The sequence below is a fragment of the Grus americana genome, chromosome 21 (assembly GCF_028858705.1).
Source record: "Grus americana isolate bGruAme1 chromosome 21, bGruAme1.mat, whole genome shotgun sequence".
In the NCBI taxonomy this organism is placed as follows: Eukaryota; Metazoa; Chordata; class Aves; order Gruiformes; family Gruidae; genus Grus; species Grus americana.
Window position 1 is genome coordinate 1,910,214 of NC_072872.1, and position 23,978 is coordinate 1,934,191.

Here is a 23,978-nt window from a genome sequence, read left to right on the forward strand (position 1 = left end):
CATAACCCTTGGGGTGGGTGTGTAACTCATCAGGAGCGTGCACAACCCATGGGGTGGGTGTGTAACTCATCAGGAGCGTGCATCACCCATGGGGTGGGTGTGTAACTCATCAGGCGTGTGCATAACCCTTGGGGTGGGTGTGTAACTCATCAGGAGCGTGCATAACCCAGCAGGGTGTATGCATAACCCGTTGAAGTGCACAGCCCATCAAGGTGTGTGCATAACCTGTCGGGAACGTGCATCACCCATGGGGTGGGTGTGTAACCCATGGGGTGGGTGCATAACCCACGGGATGGGTGCATAACCCGTTGGGGTGCGTGCACACCGAGGCTGAAGGCTGTGAGGCGTAAAGGAGCTGCTCACCACGGGTAAGGCAGGTGACACCCCTCCGAGAAGCACCGCGCTGCAAACCAGCAACCCCCAGGCCCCCCCTCCAGCAATTCCCCGGCAGCCCCGTGGCCGAGGGACGGCGAGCAGGGCTGGCAGCAAGGGACGATGTTCTTCTCGGGTCAGAAAACCCCTCGGCGTGAGCCTCCGCTCTGGGTCTCTTGAAACGCAGAAGACTCGAGGAGACCTGGGGCGAGCAAAGGGGCTTTTTCACAGCGTAAACAGGAACAAGCACCATCTGCAGAGGTGTTAATTAACACCCAACCGCCCTCCTCCGTGGTAAATTCACCTCCAGAAGGCGCGATTTGTCCGAGAACACGTGCAAACATGGGTCCGAACCCCTTGCGCGTCAGGCAAGCGCCCAAAAACCCTTGGAGGAGATGAGGGTGGTGGCATCCTGGCGAACGAGCTTGTAATGAGTCTGGGAAGACACGGAGCTGTCAAGCTGTTAGCTGGCTCCCGTCGCAGGCATCTCGGGGGTCGCGCTCGAGACCTGATTAGTATGGTCACTGCCACGCTGCAGCAAGGCATGGGGAGGGAGAAAATTACTTTTTGCAGCAGTGCAGAGCTCTAAAAAAAAAAAAAAAAAAAAAAAAGAAAAAAATAATACAGAAGCAGGAGAGGGAGGGAAAATCCTCGGAGTATCTGTTCTGGCTCTGTACAGACAGCTGGCAGCGGCGGGGAAGCAGGCAGCCGGCAGCAGCCAGGCTATACACACAGCCGGGGGCTCGGATGAGAAGATGGTAATTGCAAAAAGGTGTTTTGCAGATTTTTGGTGGCAGGCGAGGGCTGGGCGTGATTCCCCGGAGGAGAGCAGCGCTCCCACGCTCGCTGTCCCTCTGCCCGATGGAGAGCGGGGGCTTGGCCGGGGGATGTACGGCGGCGAGCACTGGGGATGGACGGGAGCCCTCGGGTCCGGGGGGAGTTGCTCTGCCTCGATTAATTAGAGTTTGGTGCTCAGTCTAATTAGCAAGAAGGAATAACTCAGAGCTGGGGCTGGCGTTGCTGTCTGCAGCGCCTGTGCGTGGGCATTGCTCTCCATAGCACCCATGGTGCACAAGTATTGCCCTGCGTAGCACCCATCATACACAAGCATTGCTCTCCATAGCACCCACAGTGCATGGGTATTGCTCTCCATAGCACCCATCATACACAGGCATTGCTCTCCATAGCACCCACAGTGCATGGGTATTGCTCTTCATAGCACCCATCATACACAGGCATTGCTCTGCATAGCACCCATGGTGCACGGGCACTGCTCTCCATAGCACCCGTGGTGCACGGGCACTGCTCTCCATAGCACCCATCATACACAGGCATTGCTCTCCATAGCACCCATGGTGCATGGGTATTGCTCTCCATAGCACCCATCATACACGGGCATTGCTCTCCATAGCACCCATGGTGCACGGGCACTGCTCTCCATAGCACCCATCATACACGGGCATTGCTCTCCATAGCACCCACAGTGCATGGGTATTGCTCTTCATAGCACCCATCATACACAGGCATTGCTCTGCATAGCACCCATGGTGCACGGGTATTGCTCTCCATAGCACCCATCATACACAGGCATTGCTCTCCATAGCACCCATCATACACGGGTATTGCTCTCCATAGCACCCATCATACACGGGCATGGCTTATTGTAGCACCCACACATGAGCGCTTCTCTCCCTAGCACCCATTAGCGTGGCCTTTGCAGGTGAGGGGACAGACACCATGACCCCGTGGGTGCCCCTCACCCCATCTGCAAGCCGTTCTCCCCATCCTGCACGGAACAGCTCTCGGTTTTAAGCTCTCAGCTGGGCGCACGGGGTTTGCAAAGCATTTCGCTCCACCCGGGGGCTCATCGGGCCGCTCCCCACCCAGCGAAGACCCCGGGGCTCCAAACCCCGCGGCCCCGGCGAGCAGGGACCGATGCATTACAGATGTTGGCGGCGCCGCTCGGAGCCGCCTGATCGATGGTGACAAAGCGCGGTCCCCGCAGGGGCTTCCTCTGCCACTGCCCATTAGGAGAAACGAGACCTTACAGCCCCCGGCCGGCGTCTCCCGCGGTGGCTCCGAGCGGGAAATGTCGCTGGTGACAGTGATAAAGTCACTGCTCGCAGCAACCTCGGCTCCAGGGGAGGGGGGAGACGGGGTGGAGGAGCCAAGCCAAGGGCACCCGACGCGCCGAGGCTGTCGCAAACCCTTCCTGCACCGTACGGCGCTGCTGGGACAGCCTGGAGCCTCGGCAAATTTGGGGGTGCTGGTTTGGGGATGCTCGGGAGGAGCAGGGCTGGGGGCACCGGGATGCTACGTTTTACCTCTCGCTCCTGGAAAGCACCTCCTGGAAACTCACAGCCCCCCTCCAAATTTTCAAGCCGACCCAATTCACTGCGGGTCGTGCCTCCAATTTATAAACCTGCTCCCCTTTAGGGAAAAATCGCAAGTTTTATGGCTGCGGAGAGAAATTCTCTAAAATCGGCGCAAAGCCACTGATGGAGTGATCTCGGGCCGGCAACCGCGAGGGGTCTGACTCGTGCCATTCGTCTAACGCCGGCTGGGTCGTCTCTGCGCCTCGGAGATGATAATTTAAACGTCACTATGGGGAACTCTCTTAATTCCTCATGCTCAGGCGGGGAGAGAAGGTCACAAGCACCAGCACGGTTTATTGAGTGCTCTGTTACCCCTGGGCGAGGGCATCGCTCCGGGGAGCCCGGGCTGCCCCTCCCAAAATTACACGACCCTCTTGCACTATCGATTTGATCGTGGCACGTGGTTTAGCGATGCTGGAGAGGAGGGGGGTGACGGCATGGGTGCTGTCCTTTGGGGGGTGGAGATGGGTGGTGGTGCTCATTCTGGGATCAAACCGTCTGGGTTTGGGCAAATAAATCGATGACTATTTTTGGAAGACAAATTCGGCGCTGGCGGCGTTTCAGGTGGTTTTGAGCAAGGTTAGGACCGAATGGTCCAGCAAGTTCATCAGCCAGCTGAGCTAAATGCAGGTGCTCAAGCGAGCTGGGGAGGGAGCAGGGGAAAAAAAAAAAAAAAGCTAAAAAAACGTTTTTTCCGGTACGATGCGTTTCTCCCGGCGGCTGCGACGTGGGCTGAGGTGCAGCCTGGGGATGCTGCAAACCCCGGTGCTACCCCTGCAGCGCGCTGAGCGTGGCGGCCGCCCCTCGCAGCCCCCTCGGGGTATTTTCCCTCTTGCCGTAGCAAGCGCCTGTTGCGTTTGCTTGGAGAAAGGGCGTAAATCCAGCCCGAGGATGGGGGCGGCTGATGGAGTCCAGACCAGACCCAGCGATGCCGCAGGGCGCTATGGAGCCCTCCTATCCTTTGCCAACCCATTTTGTCCTCCAAAATCCCTACCCCCCCATCCCCTCGGTCCCCCATCCATCACTCCCAGATCCTCATCTGACGCCCTGAGCATCCCGACGAGAGGTTCCGGTGATATTAACGGTGCCAGCGTATTTTGGGGGCAGCAAACCGCCGGGTCGCCAGAGAGGTGAGAGGCAGGAGGGGGCTGCCTCTGCGCCAGTGGGAAGGAGCAGGAGGTTAATGTCTCCCCGCGCAGCGGCAATTGCCAGGTTTTTGTCAGGAATAAGATTTTGACTCGGGTTTATAAATAATGCAGCAGGCAGCCTCAGGCTGCCTGAGCTCAGCTCTGGTGCCTTAAATGTGCCTTTTCCTCTCCCTGCGCCCCTTTTTCCTCCTGTAATTCGGGGCAAGCGCCATCGGATGCTGCCGAATTATCCTTTTTTTTTTTTTTTTTTTTGCCCCAGCAAGAAGCGTCGGGCTCGACCGCTCCCATACACCCGTGGGTTCGCCAACAACTTTATCTGTAGCTCCTCTCCAAAAAAACAAATCGAGCCCAGGGTGCAGATAAAAGGCTGAAAGTAGGTCTAATCCCTGGAGAGAGACTATTTTCTATGCGCCTTTTCAGAGGAGCCTATTAGCTGCCCGTAATCCCCCGAGGATGCAGCCGGGCTGCGGCATCTTCCCTTGCCGTGCATCCTCGGGGGGTGGGGGGGTGCGAGGGGCCCTGGGTGGTGAGCTGCAGCGGGAGGGATGCTGCGAGCTGCGATTTTCCCCTTTCCCAGGCTCAGATTTCATGCGGTGCTTTCTTGCTTTGCCCACATCTGTCCAGATGTGCTGGGGAACTCCGGCGGCTTCAAACTCCCGGTCCATGGGGATCACCTCCGCCGCTCCCCATCCCCTTCTTCCGAGCATCCCTCCTTGCTGCATCCTCGAAAATAATCCCCGGCAAACCCCTCTGAGCTTGATACACGAAGAGTTTCTTGATGCGGGAGCAGCTCCAAGGTTTCTTCCCAAATCCGCCCCAGGGCGTAAATAAAAATTGGGAAAAATCGAACGTGTCCTTGAAAACTTCCCCTCATTCCCAAGGCCGGAGATTTACGGCTCCGATAATTCTTCTTGCAGTTCCTTATCCCACGTCCATGCCAGCGTGTGTATTTTCTTTGCAATAAAAGCCTCAGCCTCGGCAAATAAATTTGAAGAGATGGTTTTAGTGACAGCTTCCCCCCCCCCCCCGCCCCGCTTTCCTTTTTGTGATAAAAAAAAGAGGGAAAAAAGAGAATTTGGAGTCAAAGTTGAGTTTTGGCCAAGCAGGGAGAGAAGTGTCGGGTGGGGAGGGCGGGGTCTCTCTGATTTTGGGGGGGGTAATCCCCAAAATCCCCTTCTCCTGTGCCTGGCCTTTTAAAAAAAGACTATTCTAACCCTCTCATGGATCGATCCGAGCTGTTCTAGCCCCAAAATGCCCATCTGCCGTCAGCATTCCTCTGCCTTTTCCTCCTTGATTTTGTGCTGAACCTTGCTCCTCGCAAGGCGGGGGGAGAAATCTGAAGGCAGTGGGGGACACAGGGAAGAAATGAGTCCTCCCTGGTCCTAAAAAGAGCCTTTTTCCACTTAAAAATTGCAACCCGAGCGAGCAACTGGAGATGGGCGTCGGCGACACGATAACCGGACAGAAACGCATGGGTTTTGCTTTTAATCTCAGCAGGCTCATAGTAAATAAAGAATATTTCGTGAACCTTAATAAAAATATTAGCAAAATATTAACAATAAAAAGATTAACAATAGAAAGATTAATCGTAGAAAGATTAACAACAGAAAGATTAACAACAGAAATATTACCGATAGAAAGATCAACAATAAAAAGATGTTTAAAAATTAAAGCGCGGGTGCAAAGCTGGTCGCGCATTTGCAAAAGTGACCGTGGGCATCTCATAGATGGTTTTGGTTTGGTTTTTTTTGCAGGTCACCGATGGCGGCACCATCAAGCAGAAGATCTTCACCTTCGATGCCATGTTCTCCACCAATTTCTCGCACATGGAGAATTATCGGAAGAGGGAGGATCTGGTCTACCAGTCCACCGTGCGGTAAGTCACCCCGATATCGCCTCCTTTGGCATGCCAGCTGCTTTTTAATGCCTCTTTTTAGGAATTTTTCCCCATTTTGGGGCAGTTGAGGGTGTTACGGCAATACTCGACATGTCCTCTTTGGCCGTCGGCGGGGATTCATCGCATTGCCAAGAAATTATCGGCCCTTAATGCGCCGTCACCAAATATCTGAGGTCGGTCCCCACGGTTCTGCTTGTCCCTAGGGAAAAGGTGACATTGGTGGAGATTTCCAGGGGTGAAAACAGGCTGAGAAAAAGAAGACTTGGGAGAAGAAAAAAAACAAAACCAAAACATATATATATATATGTAAAAAATAGGCGGCATAGAAGCTTGTCTTTGCTTTTCTTCCAAATGCGAAATCACTTGCAGGAGTGTCAGCTTTATTACTAATTACACACTTGCTTTATTGCCGGTGTTATAAAAACAAAACTAGAGCCTGAAAAAAATGTCAGGGGGAGACTTAATTCAAGGCAAAAAGGCTGGGGTGAAGTATTTATTTTTCACGATTTTTTTTTTTCTTTGTTTTCTTTTTGAATTAGAATTTGCCAATCGGATTTCAAAGCTCGTTTTTCCCCAGCGTGCGGTAATAAAAATTCCGTGTACAGCGGGGAAAATACTGTCGTTTCCTCGAGGTGATGTGATGTTTTGCACCTGCAAATGTCCGTGCACGGGTTGGAAAGGGCTTGGCATGGCTCATCCCGTCAGATGGGTGTGTGTAGAAGCGTGAAATTCTTCCTAATTCTTTGGAATTTGAATTTTTTCGGGTTTTTTTGCTGTTTTCTCTGCTACACTCAGAGCTATGTTTTGTTATAAGCAGGAGCAATTGCGTTAGATGGCTGCATGGGAATAAATGTGATTATAGCGTGGAGAAAAGGAGGAGGAAGGCAGGGGTGGAGAGGAGATGATTGGGGTTGCTCAGGAGATGCTCAGAGGATGCTCGGGATGCTCAGGGGTTGCTCAGGAGGACACGCAGGGCTTGCTCAGGCGAGGCTCCGAGGATGCTCAGGAGGGTCAGGAGATGGTCGGGATGCTCAGAGGTTGCTCAGGATGCGCAAGGGTTGCTCGGGAGGATGCACAGGGGAGGCTTACGGGGAGACTCAGGAGATACTCGGGATGCTCAGGGTGAGGCTGAGATGATGGTCAGGAAGGTCAGGAGATGCTCGGGATGCTCAGAGGTTGCTCAGGATGCTCAAAGGTTACTCAGGAGCATGCTCAGATGATGCTCAGGAAGGTCAAGAGATGCTCAGGATGCTCAGGGGTTACTCAGCTTAGGGCATACTCAGGGGTTGCCTCAAGCAATGATCAGAGGCTGCTTAGAGGATGCTCAGGAGATGCTCAGGGGGATGCTCAGGAGATGCTTGGAGGATGCTCAGGAGATGCTCGGAGGATGCTCAGGCCATGATCAGAGGTTGCTCCAGGGGATGCTCAGGAGATGCTCAGGGGCTGCTCCACTCCTTGAGTTTTGTTTCCCCATGTAGTACAGGCTCCGCTCAGCCGCTCGCTTGGTTGTCGTACAAATTTCTGACACGACTAATTATTGTTTAAAGGATGTTTTGGCGGCTTCACGAACAGATTACACATTGCCTAACTCAACAACCTTGCTTTCCTGCCATACACCCAGGGGTTTTACTCAGCGCTGGATTTAGCCATTGCTTTCCTCTAGCAGGGAGCACCAGGAAAATCGAGGAATTAAACCAGAATAAACCATTCCCCACGCACGGAGCAAGACATCCTGACCACAAGCATCCCTTGAGCAAGGGACAAGGACTTTGCGCCGTCCCGGCGAGGCAAAGCAGCTGCTTTTTTTTTTTTTTGGCTCAAACCCCTCCATTTTTCTCCCTTTCACCGCGTATTGTAGAACTAATAGAATTTGCGAGCAGAAAATTTCACCGCCCTAGGACCAAGCACTTAAAAGCATCGGCGATCGTCAGCACAGCGCCGGCAAATCGTCCGTAGAGCCGGGGATGTTCGCGGTAAAAGTCTTTTCACGCGGTTGCCTTTTTTTTTCAGAGGAAAACAGCAACATGCCTGGGGAGAAAGGAGATATTTCTTGGAGGGCATGAAAAGAGCTTGTTTTCTGTATCGTTGGCTTGATGCTTTTTATCGGGGGGGTCCTGCCTTGTTTTGGGCTCTGGTGATGAAGAGGAGCAATAATTGGGAAGGAATCGGTGATGGGTCAGTTGCTTCCCAGCTGTTTCCACTCAGGTTTTCTCTCCCTTTCAGTTTTATTCTTCTGTATTTTCAGCTTTTTTTTTTTTGCTTTTTTTTTTAAAATCTTTTTTAATGGCACGGTCACGTCGGTGCCGTCCCACGGAGCGTTATCCCAGGCGGCGTGGCTCTTATCTGCGCGGCGCAGAGGGCTGCCAGGGCTGCCTCTTTTCATACCGGCTTTGAACGCCGCCTGCTCAGATGTGAAGAGCAAAGCCGGGAGATATCCAACCCTGGATTTTTTTTTTTTTTTTTTCCCCTCCTCTGATTAAAAACCCACCCTCGTCAAGTAAGGCACTGCTTTATGAATATCTATATGATTTTTTTTCCCTTTATTTCCAGCATGCTTAGAGGACGCAAAGGACATGACGGGCAGAGTTTTCACTTTGCAGGGCTGGGAGTCCCCTCTCTCGGGTCCCTACCGATCGCAGAAACCTCAAACTGACCCAATTAAGACCATTTTATACCCAAATCCATGCACAAACCCAAAGGGTTTGTCCCTCGTGACGAGGGGCTACCGCTGGGATGGAGAGGCTCCCCAGCTTGGCGGGGACCGAAACCACCAGCACCGCTCCCTCGTGCCGCTAACGAAGGGCGTGGATGATTTCCTGCTCCGTGCGTGGGTAATTAGAGGCTGGAACAGATGGCGGAGGCTTAGTTGAAAGCATCGCGGCCGTTAAAAGGAGCTGCCAAGCGACTGTTCACTTCAACGGGGGCTTGTTTGCATTGGCGGGGGGCTCGTGCGGCGAGGAGGAGGTACAGGATGGCAGCCAGGGGCTTTCAGAAATGATCCGGCAAAGCAGCACCGTGTTCCACCCCACCCCCCGGATGGGGAAGCCCTGCGAGGCGCACGGCCGGGTTCGTCCGGAAAAATGGGGGGGTTGAGCTGGGGGTGGCGTGCTGGGTGCTCAGTGCAGGAATTACCCCCGTCCTCGTTGCTGTGGTGGGATGCTGCGGGTCGATGAGGTGGGATGATGCTGCGGGTCGATGAGGTGGGATGATGCCACCAGTGAGGTGGGATGATGCCGCTGGTGAGGTGGGATGATGCCACCGGCAAGGCGGGATGCTGCCGCCCGTGAGGTGGGATGCTGCCGGCCGGCGAGGTGGGATGATGCTGCCGACTGGTAAAGCATCTCCTTTGCAGCTGGCACGAGCATTTCCACCTCCAGCAGCACCGATCCTTTTGCACATATATATATATATATATATATAAAAACAATCTAGATAACATGTCGATCGAAGCATGCTCTGGATTTGCTTGGAGTTTGGGCTTTCGACACTTTCTATGCGCCATGCTTTGCTCCAGCTGTTGGATTGCCCAAGCGGTCTGTAACATCCAGTGCCGAGCCTCGAAGAGCAGCGTTTCACAGGCGTTTAACGTCCACGCTTCGTGGGGTTTTGCTCTCGGCGGTGCCTTTACCTCCTGTACGCGTCTCCTTTCAATAATGCAATTACTTACCCTCCTGAGGAGCTGTCAGTGCTGGTAAACTCCAGCTGCTAAACCGCATTACACAGCTCTCTCCTGCAGCCTTTGCAGTTATTAATAGTTTATTGATCCCCGTCGCTGGCGAAAAGCAACCCTGTCCGACGCCTCGATATCCGGATGCCGACCGCTGCATCCCCCGGGAAAACAGGGTCAGGCTGGAGCGGGGAGCAAGAGGTGAGCCCTGTCTCTCCTCCGCAGCCTCCCCGAGGTTCGCATTTCGGACAACGGTCCCTACGAGTGTCACGTGGGGATTTATGACCGAGCTACGCGGGAGAAAGTGGTCCTGGCCTCTGGGAACATATTCCTCAACGTGATGGGTGAGTGCAGCCCCTGCCTGGGTGGGGATGGGGGGTGCAGGCTCTCAGGGTGGGGGGACAGCAGGGATTTGGCTTGTTATCCCATCCCCGGAGACAGGGACCCAGATGGGGATGGAGATGGGGATGAGGATGGGGATGGGGATGGGGATGGGGATGAGGACGGGATGGGGATGAGGATGGGTGGGTGTTGAGGACACCACACTAACGCCCTGGCTCTGCTCCCTGGCAGCCCCTCCGACGTCCATCTCGGTGCTCGCTGCTGACACGCCAGCACCCTTCAGCCGCTACCAGGCGCAGAACTTCACCCTGGTGTGTGTGGTCTCTGGTGGCAAGCCCGCCCCGCTGGTGAGCCCCCGGGGCAGGGTTATCTTTCATGTATCTATATGAAGCAAATGTGAAAATATATAGCTATAAAATATATAATATATAATATATATGTGCTGATTTTGGAGGCAAAATAAGGCATATAGCTGCCTGCTACCCAAATCTTGCCCTGCAGCATCTTTCAGTGGGGACCTTGGGAAGGAGCTCCATCCAAAGCTCATCCCGAGCAGATGGGATGCTGGGGATGTCCGGGGTGGTGGCTGTCCCCTCACCGTCCTGTTTGTCCCCACGCAGGTCTACTTCAAGCGGGACGGGGAGCCCATTGAGGCCACCCCGCTGCCGGAGCCGCCGGCCGGCGCTGGGAGCTGGGCACCCCGTAACCTCCTTCACCGCGACCTGGATGACACCAAGGTGCCAAAATCGCTGGCGGCTGAAGGGGAGGTGGGAGGCGGGCGACTCCCGGCCACGGCGGACCCCCCACGGGGGCTGGCGGCCGAGCGCGGTCCCGTCACCGAAACCATCCCCGAAACAGTGGTGAGCCGGGAATTCCCACGATGGGTGCACGTGGCTGAGCCCATCTATTATTTCCGCCACACACACGCACCCGTCAGCGACGGGACGGTGGAGGCGCGGGCCACCCTCACCTGGACCCTGAACCCCCAAATCGACAACGAGGCGCTCTTCAGCTGCGAGGTGAAGCACCCGGCGCTCTCCATGCCCATGCAGTCCGAGGTGACGCTTGGTAAGCGCGGCCACTGCGGTTGGTTTTGGGGGTGGTGGTTCTTGGCCTTTTTTGCTTTTTTTTTTTGCACTTTTTGCAACTTTTTATGCTTTTTTTATTGGTTGGGGGTTTTTTTCATATTTTTTGCCTTTTTTCCCACTTTTTGCACTTTTCTTTCGGGGGTTTTCCAGCACCCACAGGTTAAAGTGGGTGCCACATACAGCTGCGCGATGATAGGAGGAGGTGATGCCGGGGGGTCCCCAAAGGTAGGGGTGAGGGCAGCAGGTTTTGGGGCATCCATCAGGCAAGAGAAGGGGTTTCTGTGTTCTAGGGGAGGCAGAGCATGGGCAGGGGCTGCACGGGGCAGGAAGGAGTGCAGGGAGCAGGAGGGCGAGGGCAGTTTGGGGGGGGGGGGTGAGCCAGGGGGCTGGGCAATAGGTGAGAGGGGACACCCATAGGTGGGGTGCCCCAGGGTCTATGGGGTGCAGAGCTTCTTGTCCTCTTGTACGTAGGAAAGGGGCTGTGGGGATGCTCAGGGTGCCCCGTCAAGGGGAGCAAGCCCTGGCCCTGCAGAGGGGGGTGCTGAGGCTCCCCCAGCCGTGGCACATGGTTGGGGGATGCTGTAGGGTGGGGGTTGCCGGGTTGAGATAGGTCTGGGGTTGGGAGGGGGCTGCAGACTCAGGCAGTGGGGGTCTGGGGTGAGGTGTGGGGCTGGTAGGGGGAATTGAGGTCGAGGGGGGGGGGCTGTGCTGGGAGGAGCCCCCTTGGTGAGAAGGGGGTGGGTGTTTGCATATGGGGGGAGGCACAGGACCAGGGCAGGGGGGACAATGAGGGGCTGATTTGGGGGGATCCAGGGCTGTGCTGGGTGTAGGGGTAAGCAGGAGGGGGGGTTGAGGGACCTGGTGTTTGGTGGGTCTTTGCCTTGGTCACCTGCAGGGCAGGTGAGGCAGTTGGTAACCCGTTAATGTGACCTCATGGGGTGTGACTCTGGGAGGGGAGGGGATGGGATGGAGGAGCTCGTCTGGACTGGGACCGTGTTGTGGGGAGACACCTTCACCCCATAGTGAAATCACCTCCATCCATCTGTTTCCAGTCCCATGAGACCTGAGGACGTGCCATGACCCTTGTTGCCCACTACCCGTTTTGGCCACCACCACCCAACTCATCCCAGTGGGGATTGCTGGGGAAGGGCCAGGCTGACTTCTGCACAGGGGCAGCCTGTGGGGCTGGCGGGGTCCCAGCTGCGATGGGTGGTGGGATTGAGGCCTGAGCCGCCCCGTTGGCTCCCAGCATGCCCAGGACCCTAGAAAAGTAGAGGCTCCCAAAGTGACCATGGGAGCTGGTGAACAGAGTAGTTAATGGAGCCTCTCACTTCTGCCCCACCTTGGCTGGTCAACTTGCCCCCAGGTAAGGCTGGGGCTCCCCTACCTTCTCCTGGTTCCCTGTCAGAAGAGGCTGAGCTCTCCCCAGCATTGGAGCACCCTCCTGGGCAGGCTGCTCTAGCCTTCCTGCCCTTGAGCCAGGTGGAGAAGACTGGGTTTTACTCCTGGCCAAGTAGGGCACTTGGCTCACTGTATCAGCAATGATGGACCATCTCCTGGAGAGCTTCGCCTTGTTGGCTTTCCACCCGTCCTTGGCGCGGGCTTCAGCGTGCGCAAGCCTCTCAATGCTGGTGCTCCGTCTCTTTTCCTTCAGTTCATCAACCACCTCAATTAGTGGGAGGTTGGTGGCAATGAGGTCAATGGGAAGTAGGCGGTCAACAAGGGGGGCGGCAGCTCTCTTGCTAATAGATGGCCCTCCATTATCTGTTCCTCCCCACCGAGCATTAAAGCTCTCTCCCAGCATACAACCGGCCAAAAAATAACCTAAGTCCTGCATCGTCACACCTTCTGCAGCTCATCAGGCCTAGGTGTCTACTCTCTGGGGCTCCCCATGAGGTCAAGACTTTGATGGGTTTCTGCTTCATCCCCAGTAGCTCCAATACCTGTAACGGCAAAGCTCACCCTACACTGCCCCCCCACAATCCACAGCCCTCCTCATCTTCTAAAATGCCTCCAGTCTATGTACCTCACTGGATGCCCCACCACCACCATCCATGCACAGTTTTTTTGGCACCATCACAGCAGATCCCTCATCAACCCCCTCCTATATATATAAATAGTATATAGGCTCCTTCCATGCAAAGACCAGGCAGCTCCCAGGGCTGTCCCATCCCACCCATTGCCAAGGAGGGACATCCACACAACCCCAACCCATCTGGCAGCAAAGAGCAGTCCCGGTGTGGCATCACCTCACCATGGCTGGCTGCATCGCTGCTTCTCCCCGCAATGCACCAGGCAAGGGCACTCCAAGTCTGGTACAGGAAAAGGGGTCCCATCCTCTTCGCAGAGCTTTGCTTGGCATTTTATGCCAGCAAAGCTTTGTGGCTGTCTCCCATGCTAACAGCACTTGTGCCTGACTCACCATGGCCACCTGGGGATGCTTCTCTGAGGTGCCCATCTCCATGGCTTCAAACCAACCTGACCCCTCTTGACCCCTGTTTCTGAGCAGAGAAGGGCTTGATTAGGAAGTACATCCTTCACCATCAATGCATCTCATTACAGTCATATATCAGTCTTCCTGTTCATCTGCCTGTGGGGTCCTTGCCTACCTGTCTGTCAATCATTTGGACATCCATCAGCCTGTCCATCAATCACCCCAGCCATCAGCTCCCACCCCCAGATGGCACGCGCTGTGCCACCCCCTCACCACAGTCGTTCATCAAACCATTGTTTACCCCAGCCAAGGGCACCCACGGGCACCAGGAACCCCTCGCTCAACTGATGTCCCTTCTTGTCCTCCTCCCTTGCAGTTGCTCCCAAGGGCCCGAAGATCACGATGACCCCGACGAGAGCCCGCGTTGGAGACACCGTGCGGATCTTGGTGCAGGGCTTCCAGGTAAGTATCCCCATCCATTCCCATCACCGTGGGGTGATGCTGTGCCAACGGACAGCCTTGCATCTGCGCCAGCACTTTATGGAATTGGGTTGGTGGCCTTGGGTTACATCATGGTCCCCACATTGGTGTACCCCTGGGCATTTTGGCTGTACCCAGTCCTTGCTCCAGGCACAAGACAGGGTTCGCACACCCCCTACGCCCATCTCACAGCCCCCCATCTCCCCACAGAATGAAGTCTTCCCCGAGCCCCTCTTCACCTGGACACGGGTGGGGAGTCGACTCCTCGACGGCAGCGCCGAGCACGATGGCAAGGAGCTGGTGCTGGAGCGGGTGCCGGCTGAGCTCAACGGCTCCATGTACCGCTGCACTGCCCAGAACCCCCTGGGTTCCACCGACACCCACACCCGGCTCATCGTTTTTGGTATGGTGGCACCGCGGGGGTCACCCCTCCCTCCACAAATCCTCACTCATCTTCCCCCCCAGTAAAACTGTCTCTCTGCTATTTCTTTCCCATTAGAAAACCCAAATATTCCCAGAGGAACAGAGGACTCCAATGGTGAGTGGTGGTGGCACTGGTATTTTGACCTGAAACCCCCCAGGGAGGGAAGGACCGTGCAGAGACCATCTCCCCAAGTCCTTGAGCATCTCTCCTTGCGTGGCCCCAAGCCCTTGGCCTCAGGGATGTCCTTGCACCAAAAGGGGCCCCGCGGATGCTCTCCGCAGCATCCCTGACCTGCTGCCCGCCCCACGCAAGCTCCATAGCAAGCTTAGGAGGGGCATCCCCCCCCAAAGAAAAGGTGGTGACCCCCACCTGCTCCAAGCCCAACACGGCTCCCTAAACCCCCCCATCCCTTTTCTCCTCCTGCCTAGGTTCACTTACCGGCCACCGCGGCTTCAGACTGGTTTTGGCGCTCACCCTAACAGTGATCCTGGAGCTAACGTGAAGCTTTGCCTGCCTCTTCCTCCTCCTCCTCCTCCTCCTCCTCCTCCTCCTCCTCCTCCTCCTCCTCCTCTGTACGGCTCTACCCGGCATTTACACCTCCATCAATCGGTTCTCTTGCTCTCTCTTTTTTTTTTTCTATACTATTTACAGTCTCGGTCTCTTTCTGTCTATGTCTTGGCTTCCTCAGACAATTTAATTAAAAGGAAAAAGGAAAATCTCCCCCGTAGAAGGTTGTGCTTAATGTTTTGCCTTGTGCTGGGGTACCCAGCACCCTTTTGGGGTACCCAGAGGCTTTGCAAGGTCTTGGTGGGGGGTTTGTATATGACACAAGGACCAGATTTCCCCTGGAAAAATCCATTTACACCATTCCCACTGCACCGAGCTGCTCCAGGTCTCAGCTACGTGGGGTACAGACCGCACGTGTGCCCAGCACGAGGGACGTCAGGGACGAGCCCTGCTCAGCCTGCACGCACACGGACGATGGCGCTGGGAGCCCAAAAGCTGCGGATCACCGGCCTTATCCGGGACCTTGGTTGGGGCAAATCGTCTTTGCTGGAAGACGGGCGCCGTGCACAGCACTTGTCCCAGGCTGGACGGACAATCTCTAGTGACAGGCGGCTCCTGACACAAAATGTCAGCGCTCACACATGAGCGGGCAGCACACGTCCCATCGGGCAGCGCCGGCACGGAGGCACCAGCCGAGTTTAAAGTGCTGCACCCACGTTTGGTCCATGCCACCCTCTCCATCCCTCTTGGCTATTTGTCACCGTGGAAACAGATAATGGTGCAGCTTGGCCAGATTCCGGCCATTCCTACGGTATCCCGTGCTGCCGAGCACATCCCGGTATGGCATTAATCCTGCTGCAGGATGGTTCTTTGCAAAAACCAGGTCATTTTTGCCCCAATCCTGCCTGGTGCTGGGGGATGCCAGCAGTTCACCTGGCAGCTTTCCCTCCCCGTGGTGCCCCGAGAGCATCCAGCCCCAGGTCAGGATTCCTGGGGTGCGGATGCAGGGGGAGAGGAGCCCGAGGACGAGGCGCTCCCCTGCCTTTTCCTCCGGGAACTCTTAAGCCTAGAGGATTAGCCAGCAGCCGTGCGGCGCTTCATCTTTCCAAAGCCCCGTACGAGTGCTAAGCATTATTATTACTATTATGATTAATTATTATTAAGCAGATTCAGTCCCTACCGTGCTCCGTTGCCAACCTCGCTGCAAGCGATTTCCCAGCCTCAGAGGAGCCAAACAAACACACGGCGGCTCGGGAGTTTCTTCCCTTACGCAGAAGCACACGGGTTTGTAATTTGGGCTGGAAGCAATGCGGGGACGGATTGGGGCTGGCTGGGATGTAGGAGGCTCAGCGGCTCCACTTTCATCCCAAAGCACGAGCATCCGAGCATCCGGATCCCTTCGGACCAGCTGCCCGAACCCCTGCTCCCTGCCCGAGGGCTCTCACTGCTCCAGCCCATCGCACCTCCCTGGGTGAGAAGGGAACCTGCATTTTTTTGGGGGGGGACCTTTATTTTTTTAGGGAAATCTGCATGACTTGAGTTACACCCCACGGCTTGGATGCTTCTCGCCCTCCTCGCTGGATTGAAGATGCTCCGGAGGCCTCATCCCAACATGATTAAACAACCATTAGGCCTTCTCGCTTTGAAAAATGAGGATTTACAGACACCCAAACCTCCATTTAAATGCAAATGTGGCGGGTTTAGCCGGGAACCATGGAAATGAGGAGCATTACAGCGGCAGTGCCACCATCATCCAGCTCTGCTTGGTGCCATCTCGGGAGCACCGTGACCTCCCCATCCAGCAGCTGGGAGAGGACCAGTGGGCTGAGTGGTCCTGCATCCCAAATGCACCCCTCTGTGTTCGGGATGCCTAGATCTTTCCCCAGGGATGCTGGCCCGGTGATGGATCAGACTATAGGCTGGGACGTTCTCGGCACCAGTGCAGCCAAAGCGCTGGGCGAGGGGATGCGGGAGCCTCTCATTTTGGGCAGAGTTGTTGCCCGCTTTCCCAAAGTCCCCCCCAAGGCGAGGGACACAAAGAGATGCCATCCCACCAAAGCGATGATCCAAAGAAAACCTCCCACGCCGTGCTGGACCCTGCCTTCACCTCCTGCCCTTCTTCTCCACCCACCACCTACCAGCCCTGCCTCCCCATCCCCATCCACCTTCCTACAGGTAATTACAAAGGACATCAATTAAATCCCTGGCTCCCCCCTCCTACCACACACCCCGTTGTTTGAGGACCTGGCAGTGAATAATGCAGGAGGCTGGAGGGGGAAAGAGCTGCTCAGGTTGTTTCATTATTGATGAGAGATGACAGATCCGCGGCTGACAACCTGCCTAAGAGATATGATTAGCTTGTAAAAAATTAATCGCGCTTCTTAGGGATGACGCGAGCTGAAAACCCCAAGGAGTGGCGTTATCGATGTTCCCTAATTTCAGGGGACTTTGAAAAGGTTTTAGGAAAATTTGGAGGAGGCAATTACATTCAATTAGAGTCACAAGTGCCGAGACGTCACCACTGCTCGGAGACGCCATGCCCTGCTCCCCTACACTGCCGCTCTCCCTCCTTTCCGTAAGCCGTACATAAATATACATTTATATGTTGGACCTGCATTTTTTTTGCTCCGGGGATCTTCCTTCCTGACTTCATCCCCCGCAGCCTGACCTCGGCAGTCGGGCTCTGCTCCCCCCATCCTGCCATCAGCACCCAGAGCCTGCCAAAAACGCCTTCACCTCCCCCCGCGCTCCGTGTTTGGCCATCCCAAGGTCCGTAAGAACCCGCCGGTGATCAGGATAACCGCGCTCATCCTGGCAATAACGCCAGTTGGGGGGGTTGGCAGCCCAGTCCTGCGTCTCTGAAGGATGTGGCACATCCAAGCCCCCCAGCCCTTTGGGATATCAAGGCTGGGGGGGGGAGGGGGCACAAAACCAGGGATGCTCCAGCTCGACAGGCTGGGAAAGCCGGCAGGAGTGACGGTGGGCTTTGCTCCGTGCTTTCCCTGCCTCCCCCACCTCATTACCGGGCACGCTTATTGCCGTGGCCGGGTTCACAAGCGGGTTGCCAAGCTGATGCATAATTCATACTTCCCAGCTCCGAGCGCAAGGATCTTTGCAGATCTACCTGCAGATTAACAACTGCGGCAGAGAGAGATGAAGAACCCTGGGGGCCACGGCCACACTCGGGTGGCCAGACCCTTTGCCAATTAGCCGAGCCCCAAAACGCATTCCCAGCCTGGATGCACATCCCTGTTACCCCAGCTCCCCCCTCTGGGTTGCAGGCAGGAGGGATACCCCTTTCCCCAAAGTTTTGGCCGGAGTAAGCCCCCCCCCAGTGATAAATTTTGGGTCCCATGCCAAATAGGATGGGGTGGGTGGGTGGGTTTTGGCTGGTGCCGCTTTGGCTCCTGGTGGGAGGTCAAGACGTGCCCAAGGGATGCGTCACACCAGCACTTACCCTGCTCCAAAGTCCAGCGCTTAATCTAAATATCCTCATTCCCCCAACCTCTTCATGGCTACATTACCCACGCTGCACCCACACAAGGTGACAACTTCCCAAATGTCCCTCTAAAAGCCACTGGTGGGCTCTTCCCGTTCACAGCAGGGATGTGCACGGAGTTTACCCCTCTGCTTCCTTTCCATCTTCTCTCTCTCTCTCTCTATATATATATATATATAAAAAAATACTATGCTATTTAGCACGTGGTCCTCCACCTAACGAGCATCCCCACAAGTCTAGTGGCAGATCTACAACCACTGCCATCCCCTTCGGCACCACCGCGGTCCCCGTGTGATGCCGTCAGGTGAAATTCAGCATCTCAGCATTGGCGGGGGCACATCCCAGCACTTGCAGATGCTGGTGATGGTGGGGAAGGTGCCCCAAGGAGGTTCGGATCCTCCTCCCCATCGCAAAAAGCTGTTCCTGAGCTCATGCGACGGCCGGTGAAGACCAGCTGCTGCACGGGAGGTGGTTTGGAAGGCTGCAGACACCGAGTGTGATCTCGCAAGCATCCCACACCCGTTAAGACCTCTTCCTACCACACCTACCCGTGACCCCTGCAGGTGGGACCCAGCTCACCCACATCTCATACAAGGACTTGTTTTAGCATCGCCCGGGTTCATTTCTCTGACAAATCCCACCGGATTGGGACTGAGCTAGTGGGGAGCAAGTCCCTGCATACAAACAGCAGCACACCCCACCCCCCCCACACATTTTGGCTGTTTCTTTGCTGCCTCGTAGGGCCTCGTTTCTTTATGCATCTCTCAGCATGCGAGACATTCCCCCTGGGGCAAAGGAAATTAATTTTATCCCTTTGAATTCAGCTCGCTTACCGGCAGTTGCAGAGGGATACCATTCTCCAGGACCCCCCCCCCCTCCACTCCCCCCCGCCCCCCACGGTCCAGGCGTGGGGACCCAGCTGCCTCAGGGACAACGGGAACATTTCCCCTAAATCTTTGAAATTCACCAAGACTAGACACATCACCAACACCTTTCCAGGGGGAGAAAGAAGCAAGCCTACCACTGTCTGGCATCCTCCGTGCCTCAGTTTCCCCACAGTGACTCCAATCCCCATGGACATCCCACGCGCAGCAGCGCATCACTTTGAAACGACGACTCACATCTCTCCCATCCCTTCCCACCCCAAATTTCTTCCTGGTCCCAATGCTTTTGTTTACTTTCCTTCGTTCATCCCTCTCCCCGTGCACGTGGCTACAGGTCTCCAAAGGCAGCGGCCACCAGCTGCAGTTTCACTCCTGCATTTATTCACTCTTCAGTGCTGGAATTTTCCCCCTCCCAAAGCCCCCAGCTCCTTTTCCACCGGCTCTTAATTCCCCTGCCACTTCCAAGCTGGCCTCAAAGAGACCACAGAAGCTTTCGGGCTGTTTCCCGTCACCCTTCGTTAGCTAGCGTGCCGCAAACGAAGGCTACCGAATTAGTCACCCGCCTCTGCTGCAGAGCAGCTGCTCGGCGTCGGACCAAAGGTCTGCCTGGTACCGGGCTGCTTCTCCCTCCCTTCCCCACGCCTGCATCCAGGGATGAGGGATCTCACCCGGATGAAAAAAAAAAAGTTATTTTTCCCCTTCCAATCCTTTTTAAATAGTAAAAGAAAGAGGGAAGCAGCACCGTCGGACTGCTCGGAGATACTTTTCCTCCCTTTGTGCTTCCTTTTGCTTTGCTCTGAGCCTCTCTGTTTACCAGGCTAATAAAGCCAGCTCCGTGTCACCAGCTCCGGGCTGCACCTTTTCCCCGGAGCCCAGCCCATCCCAAACATGCAAATCTTGTCCGGAAACCTCCTGCCAGCTTTACCCTCTCAAAGTCACCTTGCCCCAAACCTTCAGCTCCACAATCCGGGCTAGCTCGGCAATCATTAATCGGCTTCTCTGCGTTCCTGGCATGGAAAAATGCCCCAGCGGGCAACCCTGCCCTGGCAGTCCGACATGCAGCTGGCCGGCAAGCTGGTCCTCTCCGCCACCGCTCTGCTCCTCCTGACGTTGGCGTACAGGTTTTATAAGTCCCGCTCGCTTGCCAGGGGCAAAATCCCACCGGCTGATACGGGAGGAGAACAGAGGGAAAACGCTGCCCGGGATGGGGATGGGAACGGGGACGGTGCGGCGGGTCTGCGGCGGAGGAGGGTGTTGGGTGGGGAGGTGAGGAGGGATGGTGGGGAGGGACAGGGAAGCGGCCGAGCCGGCGCCCCTGGGACACGGCGCACGCCTCCCCGGGGGGATCGAAGTCGGCCAAGAGGTGAGGAGGAGGATGGAGAGGAGATGGATTCTGACCTGGGGATGATTGGTGGGAGAGTGAGGATGGCTGGGAGGGGAAGCGAGCTGGGAAGTGAAATGGGAAGTAAGTCGGGAAGGGAGACAGGAATTGAGCTGGGAAGTGAGCCAGGAAACAAACCAGGAAGCAAGTTGGGAAGTAAGCCAGGAATTGAGCTGGGAAGTAAGCTGGGAATCAAGCTGGGAAGTAATCTGGCAAGCAAGCCAGGAAGCGAGCCAGGAAGCGAGCGAGGAAGCAAGCTAGGAAGTGAGCCGGGAAGTAATCTGGCAAGCAAGCCAGGAAGCGAGCCAGGAAGCAAGCTAGGAAGTGAGCCGGGAAGTAATCTGGCAAGCAAGCCAGGAAGCGAGTCAGGAAGCGAGCGAGGAAGCAAGCTAGGAAGTGAGCCGGGAAGTAATCTGGCAAGCAAGCCAGGAAGCGAGTCAGGAAGCAAGCCAAGGTCTTATGACCCCAGGGACGCGGCCAAACCACTGGGCAGCCGCGGGGAGGAGGGCACGCTTGCCCCAAGCGCCGGGCTTTCCCCCGGGATTGCTAATGCCCGGATGGCAGATGACATGTGCACCCAAGGCAAGGAGCAGAATCTGGCCATCACAGACATGACCCAGGAGGCCAAGGAGCATGGGGGGATGATCCAAACCCTCAGCGTCACCTCAGACCTGGGGCTAACGATGACAGCGAGCAACACGGGATCAGATGCCTCCTACTCTTTCTCCTCAGTCGCAAAGATCCGAGTGGAGGAGAACTACATCACCGAGCGGCAGGTGAAGGACAGAGCTGGGCAGCCAGTCCCCGGCCTCAAAGGCAAAGTCTACGACTACTATGTCCAGTCCATCTCCCAGTCAGTGTCGAAGAAGAGGTCTCCTCCTTACATCCCTCTGAGAACATCCCGGTGCCGTAGCTTGGAGGGGGTCAATGAAGAGCTGAAGGGCTTTGCAGCCCAGGAGCTGGACCCAACTTTGGCAATGTGGGGTTCCACCACCTCCTCCATAGTCCCACAACCTACAGGGAGCTTGGAGATCTCCACTGAGCCGCCATCTCCTGGCCGCAAGGACAGCATCCTCCAGATTGCCGACAGTCCCCGCCTCCAGCTGCCCATGGAGGGTTTTGGGGTCACGATGCCGGCCGGCACACCACCGGCAAGCCCTCGTCCAGAGCTGGTGGCCAGCACCAACATCTTCCACATGCCACCACCCACCCACCTGGACCTGGGGAACTGCTACGAGGTCCTCTGCATGGCCAAAGCACAGAAGCTTGGACACCTCCAGGAGGCTGCCTACAAGGTGATGAGTGACAACTACCTGCAGGTCCTGAGGACACCCTCCATCTACGGCCGCCTCAACGCTGGCGAGCGGGAACTCATCCTGCAGCAGAGGATGAAGGGGAAGATGTATGTGGCCGTGGCAGATGTCAACATGAAGGAGCCTGGCCTCCACACCAGCCGCCTCTGCTACTACGATGATGAAGGAGACTGCTGGCGTCACCTCTGCCATGTGCCACCGGAGGTGGTCTCCCAGGGGTGCGCCATGTGCAGCATGTTCAACTACCTCTTCGTGGTGGCTGGCTGTGAGGGCATGGGCCAGGCACAGAGACCTTCCAACCGTGTCTTCTGCTATGACCCCCTGACTAACATCTGGAAGGAGATCTGCCCCCTGAATGAAGCACGGCCGCGCTGCAAGCTTGTGGCCTTGGATGGCCACCTCTATGCCATTGGCGGCGAATGCCTCCACACGGTGGAGTGCTACGACCCCCGGCAGGACCGCTGGACCTTCACTGCACCCCTGCCCCATGACACCTTTGCCGTGGCCCATACGGCCACAGTGTGCGATGGGGAGATCTATGTGACAGGGGGCACCTTGCGCTACATGCTGCTGCGTTACACCGCCCGCTCGAACAGCTGGAGGGTCAGCCCGGCTGGTGGTGGCAAAGACAGGACGGCCGAGATGGTGAGTGCCAACGGCTTCATCTACCGCTTTGACTTCCACCGCAGCATGGGCATCAGCGTCTACCGCTGCAGTGCCAAGGCCAAGCTATGGTATGAGTGTGCCACCTACTCCATACCCAACCCATCCAGCTTCCAGTGCGCCATGGTGGGCAGCCTGGTCCACTGTGTTGGTCGGCACTTCCACATACGCTTCTTGGCTGACCACATCTCACCTCGCTTCGGGACCAAGGAGCTGCAGCCCTTCCCATCACCACGTGGCAGTCTCCTCCCGGCCGTCCTGGTGCTGCCAGAGGTAGGGATGGTGCAAACGCAGGTTTGAGGGATCCATGCTGGGGTCTTATGCAACAGTAGTGGTGGCTCAGACGTGACATGATGGTGAAAGCTGGTAGAAGAAGCCATGAGCCCACATTGGACCACATAGCATGGGACCAACATTACCAGGGCAATGTTACCTATACCTACCATCAAGCAGGCATCACACCAGTCCTCATCAGTAAGGAAGGAGACAAACTGCCCTTGGATACTGCCAATAAATCCAGCCTTGAAGACACAAGGAAGAGCAAAGAAGGAACTAGGTGGACTCGTTTGCTTAGAGATATTTAAACATAGGTGTGCTTTCTTGGATGCAAATAAACCACAGCTTGCTGCAGGCTCCCAGCTGTGCACTGCCCAATGAGTATCTGCTTTACACATCAGGTGTCTAATATTGACATGGACACACAACACATGGGGGATTTTAGGGTGGAGGAACACAGCAGCGAGGTTTGAACGCTGAGGAGGTATCACCCAAAGGTCAGCCCCATCAGCATCAAGCCAACATCGAGCCTTCAGGCTTGACCGCACATATCACCCTGGGGCTGGAAGCTGGGGGCCAGAGGGTACACTGCTCCTACCAGTGCCTTGTCACCTGTTAGCTTCTCCTCAGAATTATATATATCTCTCTATATATTTATATGCATGCAATGTAAATAGGCACTATAGATTTACAGACAAATTGTCTTAAATGAAATTAAAGCAAACATTTGGTAAAATTAACCACGGGCTACTGTTGCGCATCATTTCAAGCTGTAGCCAAGCCTAATGGGAACAAAGAGGCTGATGCATGTTTTGCATCAATAATTACTGCACAAACAACGTCTTTGAGGAGGCAACCAGAAGCAAACTAGGGCTCTGGATGTGAGCAGCCGGTTGTTCATCCCCTTCTCCCTGGGTTTCACCGACCTTGCTCCGCTGTCTCCATGTCCTGCCAAAAGCCTACTTTGGGTAATTGAATTTTCTTCCCCTCAAACAGCTTGTCATCTGTCATCTGTCAGTCCCAGACGGACAAAAACAGCTCCCAAATGGACAAAACCCTCCTGTACCTGCCTCCTCGGTGGCAGCAGGTCATGGGCACGAAGTCATGGATGCGCTTGAAGTGCTTGGAGATAAGAGGTGGTGCTGGAGCAGCCCGTGGTATCACCATGTACACCTGGCTGCTCATGGTGGTCTAGGACACCTTAAGTTAATGGTGTCTCAAAGTGCTC

General features: G+C 55.7%; 2 protein-coding genes across 2 annotated transcripts in view; both read left to right on the top strand.

Annotated features, from left to right (window-relative positions):
• IGSF21 (immunoglobin superfamily member 21) overlaps positions 1-14,751 on the top strand; it is a 39,654-nt gene extending 24,903 nt beyond the window's left edge. The window contains exons 3-10 of the mRNA XM_054849783.1: positions 5,650-5,771; positions 9,685-9,803; positions 10,033-10,148; positions 10,422-10,869; positions 13,700-13,785; positions 14,014-14,206; positions 14,303-14,341; positions 14,656-14,751. Of these exons, the coding sequence (XP_054705758.1) occupies positions 5,650-5,771; positions 9,685-9,803; positions 10,033-10,148; positions 10,422-10,869; positions 13,700-13,785; positions 14,014-14,206; positions 14,303-14,341; positions 14,656-14,729 (1,197 nt within the window). The 3' untranslated portion in view covers positions 14,730-14,751. The remainder of the gene's footprint in view (positions 1-5,649; positions 5,772-9,684; positions 9,804-10,032; positions 10,149-10,421; positions 10,870-13,699; positions 13,786-14,013; positions 14,207-14,302; positions 14,342-14,655) is intronic.
• A 5,386-nt stretch (positions 14,752-20,137) lies between these two features.
• On the top strand, positions 20,138-23,469 carry KLHDC7A (kelch domain containing 7A). Its single transcript, XM_054849782.1, has 2 exons — positions 20,138-20,646; positions 20,824-23,469. The coding sequence occupies exons 1-2, from the start codon at positions 20,138-20,140 to the stop codon at positions 22,772-22,774; spliced, it is 2,460 nt and encodes an 819-aa protein (XP_054705757.1). The 3' UTR covers positions 22,775-23,469.
• Positions 23,470-23,978: the final 509 nt, after the last annotated feature.